The 13075-nt window shown below is 36.1% G+C and overlaps 1 protein-coding gene across 2 annotated transcripts in view; it reads left to right on the forward strand.

The window, feature by feature from the left end:
• Positions 1-13075, forward strand: part of LOC121879305 (Y+L amino acid transporter 2-like) — a 71690-nt gene that overhangs the window by 47844 nt on the left and 10771 nt on the right. For both annotated transcript variants that reach the window (XM_042385920.1, XM_042385913.1), the window contains exons 6-10: positions 2888-3032; positions 9329-9452; positions 11645-11748; positions 12311-12407; positions 12705-12854. In XM_042385920.1, coding sequence (XP_042241854.1) covers positions 2888-3032; positions 9329-9452; positions 11645-11748; positions 12311-12407; positions 12705-12854 — 620 coding nt within the window. The remainder of the gene's footprint in view (positions 1-2887; positions 3033-9328; positions 9453-11644; positions 11749-12310; positions 12408-12704; positions 12855-13075) is intronic.

Here is a 13075-nt window from a genome sequence, read left to right on the forward strand (position 1 = left end):
CACATTAAACACCTGTTCTGGCAGGTAACCTCCCTCAGTGATGATGTTTGTATCTCTGAAAGTTTGTAAGTTGAACGTTCTTAAGTAGAGGAGCACCTTTATTTTTTAATTTTATCCTCTTCACCACTGTTTGCAAGTACTGGGCATGCACTGACTCCTGAATGTATCTGAACCTGCTCCAGTGTTGGTTAAGTCTTGTCTTGAAAGAGCTCACACTCAGTGCCGTCACAACACTCTCTGGTAGATTGTTCCAAGAGTTCACAACTCTCACTCCGAAAAAGTTTGCCCTCACAGTTTTCTGGACTTGCGGCTTCTTCAATCTTGAGCTGTGACCCCTTATGGGGCGAGCGTTTGCCAGCTCCAAGTAAGGACACTCAACTGAGTAGTGCCCCCTGAGATGCTTATACACCTCAACTAGGTCCCCCCTTGCCCGTCTGTAGTATAAGCTAGGCAAGTTCAGGCGCTCCAATCTCTCAGGGTAGCTGAGGTGCCGAAGTGCAGACACCAGTCTGGTGGCCCTCCTTTGAACATTTTCAACCAACTGACAGTCCCTAGCATATTTTGGGGACCAGATGGGGTGACAGTACTCCAGATGGGGAAGCACTTCACTCCTGAAGATCGTTACGAGGAACGGTCTGTCTAGATATCTGAAAGACCTTCTTATAAGACCCAATAATTCCTGATTTACCTTCTTCTCGCAATGGCCCGAGAACTTCAGCTCATTGTCAACATACACACCTAGGTCCTTCTCACATTCAGTCTCAACTAGTGCAGTTTCATCATCCCGTTGGGACACATGATACGCTTCCTTACCGTTGGTACGCCCCAGGTGCATCCTCTTACACTTTGTGACATTGAATCTCAGCAGCCATTTCTTTGACCATTCTTGGATCCCACAGAGATCCTTCTGCAGCTCTTCACAGTCTGCTTAGTTCTTGATTCATACTTTGTATCTATTAACATTAAATACAGTCTCTGTAAGCTCACTTACAAAAATTAATTTTAAACCTATATTAGTCAATTTATTTATTTCATATGCTGAAAAATCACTTCATCAGCACACTATTTGAGTTACGCATTGATATAAAATAAGTTTGCTGTAAAAAGCTGGTGTATGGAATACATCTATGCCAAAAAACTGACATGTAAACAGTACTTAATGATACACTATGAGCTACTCTTGACATAGTAGGACTTGTCACACCATGTAGTTACCTAGGTTTTAGTTTGCTGTGATTTTAATTAGTGTTACATTCTGTGTTATGTTGTGTTGCAGTCAAGTACATACTGTACAGTGCTCACTTCCTGTCATAGGAGTTGTTGGTTTGATTACAGGGCACATTCAGTATCAAGCATACTTCTTCCTTGTGTACTGAAAACTTAGCATACAATGTGTTTTATCCACATAGTCCCTATCAGGTAGCTTTTTTTTTTACGGGGATTAGCCCACCCAGGCACAGGTTGCTGACCCACATCAGGGTGGGGGAAATAATAATAATTTTTACCAAAAATAAATGCAGAATTGGAAAAGAAAATTAAACAAATAAAGAGTGAGAAATGATATATGTATGTTGTTTTGAGACCCTACAATTGTGTGTAAATGAGGCAGAAAGTCAGAACAGCAACCTGGGACTTGGTCACAGTTTTTGTGGTGCCATATAGCAGCAGGGTCTACCATTAGACATTACAGTCATTATGCATCCAATGTCTTCCCAGGCAGTAGTACTTCCCTGTTTGATAGCTGCCTACTTACATATTAACATTCTGTGTTGCTTAAAATAATTTCCAGTACATTCCAGTGTAAAAAAATACTCAAGGGTTTATTGTATTTTAAAAACGATGTGAAAAGGAATGTGAAACTTTGATATACTGTACCCATCAGAATTCCAGTGTACCAAGATAATGTACTGGGAAATATTAGCTCTTATGGAGGTTCCTTTACTCTTAAAAGTATAAGTTTATGAATTTTATCATTTATGACATAGAAGTGACCTTCCAGTTGTTTTAAAAACACAGCTGTTAGACATTATAGGTCACACACTTCTATCCTTTATTGTAAAAAGAAGCTTTATCCTCATCACTAATCTCATGACAAAAAAAAAATCAAATCTCATTGAAGAGAAGAATAAAATCCCAACATAAGTGTAGAGCGACTCGGTATACCTTATTCTTCTACTGGGTATAATTATGTACACTACTGTAGTGCCATATATAGCACTGTATACACAACCTGAGTCATGTCCATCTTACAGATAGGGATGTGGGCAAACAGTTAAGACCAGGGGTGCAGTGCTAAATTTTGAGGTGCCAGAGCTCCAAAAAATAGGTGGTAATTTTTTTTATTCTTTTTGTGTTTATTCAAATACAGTATATACACACAGTGTATATTATATGTGTACATATGTGAGCAAGCCACACCTGGTCCCCTGCAAAAAAATCCTATTCATTGCTACTGACACTGGCCTACTGCCACATATTGCAGTTCAGTTTACCCCAGTTACATTTATCCTGTGTCTGCCATCTTAAAGGAAGAAAAATAAACCAAAACTATATATTTTTTTATGCCAAACTAGTTAAGAATTTATCTTTATTTAATATATGAATTAACATTGTATTTATATTCTCCCTCCAATTCTACTATACTGTATAATAGATGGAAAAACAGAAATCTATTGACCCCTTGTGTACAAATCCCTCTCTGAGCTGAATAAAAGCTTCTGGTGTGAGCAAAATAAAATATTAAAAGTGGCATGCATGTAGTGAAAGAATTGGAAGGATGTAATTTTTACATTTTTGTTACTCTCTAAGCTGATGATGTGTTTCTGTGCAGGTGAATTTAAGTTAAGTTTGCTTTACATGATAAAACAATCTGCTCTCTCCCAAATAGGAAATACTCAGAACTTCAATAATGCATTTGAGGGTACGTCAACTGAACCTGGACAAATTGCTGTATCCTTCTACTCTGGCATTTTCTCATATGCTGGATGGAATTACCTCAACTTTATGACTGAAGAGTTGAAGAATCCTTTTGTGTAAGTTTTTCCATCATGTTACACTTTATATTGCAAGTCACCAGGTTTTAGAGTTGAGTATGTTGGAAGATTGGGAAAAACAGCCCAAGAATGTTTAAGAATAGAGGACTGTGGTCACCAACCCACAGATATGTGGATGGTTCTCTAATTCATCGATGTTGGTTTTAAAAGTTATAGTATTATAAATCAAACTTGAAGATTACAGTTAATGACAAGGAATTTCTAAAGGTGTCTTAATAAATATTATTTTCTTTTCAGGATTTATATTCACAATCTATAGTCATTCGTTTGTACCAATATGGTACAGGTATTTGTTTGATATAGAAAACAAAATTTATAATTCATAGACCATTTGATTATAAGTGAAAGTTACCCAATATAAATATACATTATATAAATTTACATATGCACACACACATACACACACACACTCTCTCTCTCTCTCTCTCTCTCTCTCTTACGACAGGGTTCCGTTCCGACTACCAGGTCGTAAGACGATTGAGTCGTAAGTCGAACGGAGGAAAATATTCATAGTACATGTAATAATTGTAAAACTTTTACCTTTTTTATACACAAACTAAGCGGGATACAACGTGTATGTTGTACACATACGGCAGCGTGCCAGCCGAAGTTGTCGTAAGGTGTCATTAGACATTACGACCAAAAGTCTAGACTCAAAAATAATGTAAAATATTTTAATATAATATAAAGGACAATGAGGTACTCCTCGACTTACGACCATCCGGACATGCAGTATGACGGCCGCAGTCGTACAAAAAAAAATTCAAATTACGTATTCTCGAGTCCGACGTTAGTGATTGCACTGTTTACTGACAAAATTTTCGTTTGTAATTCCCTTTAAAATTGCTGGCAAGTTTAAAAGTGAGAGTTTTGTGGTGCTGAGAAGAAAAAGAGACACCCATTTTAGATTTTCTATGTATTATCTTCACATTTTCGACTTACGACCTGGATTTGGGTCCCTAACCCGTCCTAAGTCGAGGAGTAGAATATATATATATATATATATATATATATATATATATATATATATATATATATATATATATATATATATATATATATATATATATATATATATATATATATATATATATATATATATATATAATGAAGAGGAGAACCAGGGTAAACACAATTATCTTGAAGTAGGGCTTCCTTTAATTGCAAATGTTTCGGAAATAATCCTTTTCCATCATCAGAGCCTAAAAAGTTTTGAAAAAGTTTAAAAATACAGGCGATATACAATAAAAACATAATATTATACGAAAATTTACTATATGATAAACTTCAAAAATTTAAAAAAGAGCAATCCACTTCAAAACCGACAAAAATGACGAGAGACCTACATACAAAGCTAAAGTCAGGAAATAAAATGTACAGGGGGGTATTACCTTAATTCAGACGAGCCTTAATGTGAAAAACATAACAATTCACTAGAGGCCATATCACAAAGCAATGGCTTTTCTTTATACCGGTGTAATGCTTCCATAATGAGGAGGTCTGTATCACAGTCACTCTTGCCAAGAACTGAGAAATCAGACGGCGAAAACAGGTGGTCATGTTGGTGGGCGTGGTTACGAATAGCTGGATGTGGTGGTTGTGTGATTAAATGGCCTGTTCGAACGGAACGGCCCAAGTGTTCATGGATGCGAGTTATCAAATGTCTTTTAGTTTTACCTATATATGCTGCCCTACAGCTAGCACACGTAAATTGATAAACAACTGATGATTGCAGGTGTGTGGGTATGGTGTCTTTAATTTTAAAGAATTTCTTAATTGAACTCTGGGTTTTAAAGATTAGTCTAAGAGAAATTTGTGGATAGAATTAATTGAAAAGCTTCTTAAGTTTATTTCTAAGGGTGAAACTGAGTGGGCCTGTGTATGGGATGGTGAGATAGATAGAAAATTTAGGGACAGTGTGGATTTCAGGCTGTGTGGGACTAAAAAACCTATTAAGCGTTTTGCCAATATAAGTGTCTGTAAATCTCTTTGGGAAACCATTGTTAAAGAGTAGTTCCTTTATGTATTTTAGTTCAATATCCAAGTGGAAATAGCTAGAACATATATTGAAGGCTCTGTTGGTAAGAGTACGTACTAGATTACGTTTGTAATTAAGAGGAATAAAAGATGAAAATTTTGAACTCAAACCAGTGAAAGTTGGTTTTCTGTATAAGGCTGTCTCGAAACTATTATGAAGACGGTGGATATTAACATCAAGGAATGGAAGAATATTTTCCTTTTCCAATTCACAAGTAAATTTGATGTTGCCATGTTTCGAATTTAAATAATTTAGGAACATAAGGACGTGATCAAGTGATCTGAAAATTAAAAAAGTGTCATCAACATACCGACGATAGAACAAAGGCTTAAATTGGGGGGACATTCAGTAAGCCAAAGCTTCTCGTGGTGACAGAGAAAAGCGTTGGCCAACATGGGACCTAAAGGTGAACCCATAGCAACACCATCACATTGTTTATAAGCTTTGTTATTAAATAAAAACAAACAATCATTTACAGCCAGTTTTAAAAATTCTTTAAATCGTGGTCCATTGAATCCATCAATTACATCAGTATTTGAGAACAGTTCATCTGTACATGTGTCAATAGTTTCGGCAAGAGGGATGTTGGTAAATAGAGACTGTATATCAAAGCTAGCCATAACACAGTTGTTGAATGAGATGCTAGTTAGCTCCTTAACAAAACTAAAAGTCTTTAACAGAGTATTGATTAATGGTGATAGGTGTGACAGTATGGGAACGAGGAATTTAGACAGATTATAGTTGAAAGTGCCAAGGGCAGACAATATAGGGCGTAAGGGACACTCATCCTTGTGTACCTTTGGTAGACCATACAAGATACCTGGTTTAGATCCGCTAACAAAGAGTTTTAAAAAGGCGGAGTTGTTAATGACATTATTTTTTCTAAGTTTACGAAGAAATCTGTTTATCTTGTCCTCATACTTAAGAATTACCCTGATTAAATCGTCTAGAATGGGGGCAAATTTAGTTCGGTTGTTAAGTATATTCATCATTTTCTCAAAGTAGAACATTTTATTGAGTATAACAACAACATTACCCTTATCTGGTTTAGTAATGATAATATTGTCGTTGGATGCTAAATTTTTAAGTGCGAGAAATTCTTCCTTAGAAAGAGCTTGTTTGGTGCTGAACGAGTTGTATGAATAATATAACCAAAACGCTAAGTGGCGGAAAGAGTTAATGAAATAATGCAAACCTTTTGATACTGGATCATATAAACTGAGAGGAGACAGTTTCTTAAAAAGACTCTCAAAACCAAGGAAATGGTTAAAAAAGTTTAATTTGCGGGGATTAAAAGCATATTTCAGACCTTTAGATAAAGCTTGTTGTTCTCTCAAGTATGGTAAATTTTCGTATGATATTATGTTTTTATTGTATATCACCTGTATTTTTAAACTTTTTCAAAACTTTTTAGGCTCTGATGATGGAAAAGGATTATTTCCAAAACGTTAGCAATTAAAAGAAGCCCTACTTCAAGATGTCTGTGTTTACCCTGGTTCTCCTCTTCATTATAAAACTACGCTTTCCACGTAACAGGTCCATTGCTGAAGTTATATATATATATATATATATATATATATATATATATATATATATATATATATATATATATATATATATATATATATATATATATATATATATATATATATATATATATATATATATATATATATATATATATATATATATATATATATATATATATATATATATATATATATATATATATATATATATATATATATATATATATATATATCCCTGTTAGCCGGAACAATTGGTGCAGAGCACTTCCGGGTATGAGAGATTTCCCGCTAACCAGACGACTTTCTCAAACCCGGAAAAATTCCTTATCCCCGGAATCTTTTCTGTTTACTGGGAAAAGTTTCCGAGTGTCTAAACTAGACATCTTGCACAGACGGACACTGGCCCACTTCCCCAGAATGTTTCTGGGTGCTGGGGATGTTTTCCTTGAGTTTAAACTACCGGAGTCCATTAAAGCAGTTCTAGTTAAGTTAGAAACTCCATTTCTTTACTATAATGATCCAGAATAGTTTATCTAAAAGATTGGTAAAATATATCTATTTGAAAATTAAAAATCTTTAGGATATGGGTGTGAATGAAGTTGTGTGTTACAGCAAAGACCGATATTTTCCACTCCCATGGAGCTGTAGGGTATTAGTGGGTCTCGTGTAACTGACCTGACCTGACTTAATATCAGGTGGATTTAGGGTGGGGGATTAGTGGCCGCATATTACTGACCTTCTGATGGAATGTCAGGTCACCCTTTCTTGGCCGGGGGATTAGTGGGTCTCATGACCTGAAGATATCTTGAATAAATATGAAAGCTAAAGTATTTTTAGGGAGATTGTGATAAGTATAAGTATAAATGAGCAAAGTGTATCCCTTCAACATTACATTACATAACATTTTAAAATATGGAATGAGAAAGCAGAAAGGTGTGGGTGATTAGAGATGGAACGGTAAGATGCACCAGTGTTGCCAAGCAATAAGCTCCTCAACAGCTGATCTTTTAATTCGCCTCCATGCAGTCACACAACAACACCCTTACTGGATGCTTGTTGTCTTAATTCCCGTGTGTGTGTGTGTGTGGGGGGGGGGGCGTGTCTATTCAACATAAGACGACTCCAGGCAAGAGCAAAGGTGACGGCAGCTTCCATTACTGAACTTCAGTATGCAGACGACCTCACCCTTGTTGCTCACACTGAACACGACCTACAGGAGACTCGTATGCACACTTCGGCCTTGAGGTGAATGTACGTAAAAGTCAGATTCTCTTCCAGCCTGCCCCTGGTTCAGAGACACCTCCACTATGTATCCAGCTTAACGGTACTACACTCTCTAATGTTACCCAATTTCGGTATCTCGGCTCCCACCTGTCCATCACAGCTGACATCGATGAAGAAATTCAGCATTGGATCAGATGTGCATCTCACGCCTTGGGCGAACTCCGAAATCGTGTGTTCAGCTGTAGGGAGCTCAAACTATCCACAAAGTTGCACGTATATCGAGAAGTGGTCCTGCCCACCCTACTATATGGCAGTGAGACATGGATCACATACAGGAGGCACCTCAAGGCACTTGAAAACTTTCACCAACGTAGTCTATGTTCCATCCTCCGAGTTCGCTGGGAAGACAAGAGAACAAATGCCAGCATTCTTGCTGACACCAACTGTAGGAGCATCGAGGCTACCATTATACATGAATAACTACGTTGGACTGCACATGAGTGTGTGTGGTGCAAAATAAGGGATGTTTATACTCAAATTAATCGCTATCTTACAAGAATTCCAGCAATGCAAATTATATTCTCGTAAGTCAAGTCAATGACATTTTATAAGGTTAATCTCTCATTGTGAACTTGTAAGAGGTTGAAGAATCCATTTGGGGGGTAAAAGTGACTGCAGCACCCTCCTCCCCTCACTGTTTGCCTAAAGTAATGACTCATTCATGATACATTAATATTTATTTGTTTTTAATTAAGTAGTACAGTTATGTTACTGTAATAATCTGTGCTTATTGATACATGTACCCTTCATATACAATGCAGTACAGTATAGTAAGATGTATATACATCATAGGTATAAAATAATGTCATTCAAGACATATTCAGGTCATAAGACCAACTAATCCCCCCCCCCAACACTGGGTGACCTGACGTTGCGTCAGGTCAGGTTAGAACGTGACCCAATGATCTTCCAACTTTCTTCGCAAGTGTTAGACATGATTAGTTATGTACTACAGTACAGTCAATTGAGTGAAGTGTGTCATAATATTTTGTTGAAGCACAATTAGAACAGCTGCTGTAGATAAAAGTTTAGACACTTTTGCTAGCCATACATAAATATGTTTGCTCCTGACCACAGCCTAAATGTAATGGGAGAGTGTCTGTCCATGCAAGATGAGTAATTTAGACTGAAAACTTTCCCCAGTATACCCAGAAAAATTCCTGGGTTGTGCACTTCTGGGGATAAAAAATTTGTCTCCATACCACGAAACATATAAATCCCGGAACCGCTCTGCACCAATTATTCTGGTTAACGCGGTTATCGTTTATATAAAGTGTTCAGAACTTATTTGTATCTGTATTTTCTATTCACTATTTTTATTTTTTATGATACCTGTATAAATTACTGTAACTACTTATTACAGTATATCATATACTTATAATACATACTAAAGATACATGCATAATGTGTTGTTGTCTCCACAGAAATTTGCCACGAGCCATCTATATTTCCCTGCCCGTGGTGACATTGGTGTATGTACTTGCCAATGTGGCTTACTTGGCTGTCCTTACACCAACAGCTCTATTAGCCTCAGATGCTATTGCCGTGGTATGTAAGATATGACAATATTTTTTACTTTATATGAATTTGATTTATGCTGTTTAAGAAAAATTTTGTTTTAATGTGTGACCTCTCTAATCTGGCCTTCTTAGAACCACAGAAAATTCTAGACCAGGGGCGTCTTCCCCCTAAGAACCCCCTAGATAAACATATGCTTCTCCCCAAGACTTGCCAAATCTCGTTATAATATAAATACTGTAATATAACACGGTCCATATTTATTGTGTTGTCATAAAAAATAAAGTAAGGATTAAAACATAAAATAATGGTCGTCCCTACTTAACATGAGCCACAACGTGTCATCGTGCCAGCCCACCTGCAGTGGTTTACTGCTTCTGTCTCTTACTGACCTCTGAGTCTAATATATATCGAAGTGACCGGCTATTCTCTGTTGCTTCTTGATTTGTCCTTTATAACCTTTCTAACATGAATGCTAAGTGACCAAAGAAGTAACAAGAGTGGTGTTGATAGCAAGAGACAAAGAAAATCTCTTTTGGGATAGATGAGTGAAAATACACTGCTGACATCAATGCAATGGGCCTTCAAGAGGGAACCATATGTACCATTATTTTGTGCTAATGCAGGTTATTGCAACAGTTCACAACTCTTACTGTCACAACATTCTCTGGTAGGTTATTACTGTACAACAGATCACAACTCTTACTGTCACAACTTTCTCTGGTAGGTTGTTACTGCACAATAGGTCACAACTCAACACTTTCAGGTTTCTTGAACTTGAGGCTCTGACTTCTAGTGTAAGAAAACCATTAAATACTGGAATGTCTGTTGTTTCATATCTTAGAGAAACATTAATATTTTTAATACTGTTTGTTTCACAAGATAATTTCTAACAGTTAAATAAATAGATATCACACAAAGACAATTGATCAGGTAAATAAGGAAAACAAAGTTTGCCTACCTGCATTTTTTCAGTTTCCTAGACACTTTTCCACAGGTGCTGTGATTGACCCGCATTGTCATGTACATAACTTCATGGATGATGTCACACCCACCACGGAGTTGCCGACCACTGCCATAATTTATGTTCCTTTATTTAATAGGTTAGTATATATGGTGCATATTTGCATTGTAAATGGGCACATTAGATGAAAGAGCAGTAACTGGCAACCCAGTGGTGGTATGACATCATATATATGACATCACAGGCTCCTATGTAAAAGTGTCTAAGAGAGTTCATAAAAATGACGCCCACCCTTAATAGATGGCAGCATGATGGGCATGGTAATTGCTAACAGGCCACCATTACATTGTTCCCTTATGACATGTGTCACCTTGAGCCTGCACAACTACAGTCCAGTAAGCAGTTGTTCAGAAATGATGATTTAATGTTCAAGTAAGAAAAAATGGCTTTAGAATTGTTTGCTTTATCCTATTCTTCACTGGTTGGCTGTCTCATGTACCTACTGTAGTGTGTCCACGCTATCTTCATTGTAAGAACATTAAATATGTCTGATGTTTCATATCTTAGATAAGTATTAAATATTTTTAATACGATACATTAAATATGTATTTAAGATTAAAAATATAAGAAGACGATTAACTGATTTGCTAATGGAAATAAAGATTATCCAGCAGTATTATGTAGCCCATGTATGGGTGATGACACTACATGTTCTTTTGCTCAATGAGTTACCTTTAGTTTGAACAACTGCAGCCCACTATCTCATGGTCTCTTGGAAGACATTTTTAAAGAATAAAAATTAATGGTATCCCAATATATTGATCACTTTATTTACAGGTAAAATTTACATTATTTGTTTTGTATAGGCAGGGTTGTGTTTTAACCTAACTTAGCTAGTGGAATTAACACAGTTCTGACACACAATCAGGGTCCAGGAACAGAACTTTTTTTGTAATCCAGGATTGCCTCTACTGTATTTAACTAATGGCCACCGACTAGAGGTGGCCATGCTGAGGGAAGAAGGCCAGTGGCCTGTGTTGGATCCCTCCATTATTCTTGATAGTTTTGTCAAGGGCTATTTTGAAGTCCATTACTGTTCTCAGTTCCACAGCTTGAGCTGGTAGAGTGTTTCACCCTTGTGTGTGAAGAAGTATTTCCTTTTGTTTATTTAGCATGATAACTTGGCGAGCTTGAAGTTATATCCCTTTTTATTGGTGGTACAGTTACTTATTAACAAAAAAAATATTATTCTTTGCAGACATTTGCTGATAAACTATTAAGCTATGGAAGTTGGATAATGCCTATTTTGGTAGCACTCTCAGCTTTTGGAGGACTGTCTGTGCACATTATGACTTCCTCAAGGTTAGTGTTTATTAATATTTTAATATAATGAAATTTTTATGAAAAAATACAGGAAAGATGTGTACATTTTTGTGTCATGTATTTGCTTGACTCTGGCAAGAGGGGAGCCAAACATCAGAGTGTATCATTGTAAGTCTGTAGGGAAATGTTACCTTTATATATCCAGCAGAATCTACAAGTCTTCTGACCTTGAGAAACCTTTATATATCCTGTGCCATTTTTTTTCATTAGTTTGACAGTTGTACCATTTTTTCCAAAGACCCTTTAGCCATGTTTGTTGTAGATGAAAGTTGTAGGATATTGACACACTCTGTGTATATTTGGCCAAGGCCTTCTTGATCACAGGATTATTTTTAAGGGTCAGTATTATGGTCATATATGCATGATAGGTATTACAAGACTACATTTATAAATATTATGAGTGTTTACAGATGTGATCACAATGCAGTAATCACGAGACTGCTCATCATAATACCAATTAATGTTATACTAATGAATGAAGATCTGGTAACTTTCATCTAATGCATGAAAGTAACATCAATAATAATGTTTTTGTATCCAGGTTGTGTTTTGTGGGTGCTCGCCAAGGACACTTCCCAGATTGTTTAGCACTCATCAACTACAAATGTAATACTCCCACAACATCACTTGTCTTTCTTGTGAGTACTTTAAGTATAAACCATAATAGTTTCTCAAATTTAAAACATAATCATACTGTATTTCTATTGAAATAACATCCTCCTCTTTAAGGTTTTTCATAACACTTTTTCCAAGACACTGGGTAACCCCCACTCAACTAGTTGGTTTGTTGAACATAAACAAATTTGAGTCCTCATGGAAATGACATAACTTACAGTATTTAATGAGAAATCTGTTCCTAAATCCTGAAAATATGTTAATTTATTCTTTTTATGTTAAAAATAAATCATATTTTTGTATTTCTTTTGTACTTTCAGGGACTTCTGTCACTAATGTATCTGTGTACAACTGATATCTACAGCCTGATTGAATATGCTAGTTTTGTAGAAAGCATGTTCATTCTCTGTAGTGTAGCTGGACTACTGTATTTGAGATGGAAGTGTCCAGATATGGAAAGACCTATAAAAGTAAGTAAATACTTTACCCTTCTACATTAGGAAATAATCTGAGATAAGATTTGGAAAAGGTCAACCACGGAACTCTATGTTGATTTGTATATAGGGAGAGAAAGCAATAAAAAAGATAATATTAGCATCATGCAAATTATAATAGATTGGGATATCGTAAATTGAGGTTTACCTGAATACAACAAAAGTTTGCAATTAACTCTCTGGTACTCCTGGCCATG

This window comes from Homarus americanus, unplaced genomic scaffold (assembly GCF_018991925.1).
Source record: "Homarus americanus isolate GMGI-L3 unplaced genomic scaffold, GMGI_Hamer_2.0 scaffold15169, whole genome shotgun sequence".
Lineage (NCBI taxonomy): Eukaryota > Metazoa > Arthropoda > Malacostraca > Decapoda > Nephropidae > Homarus > Homarus americanus.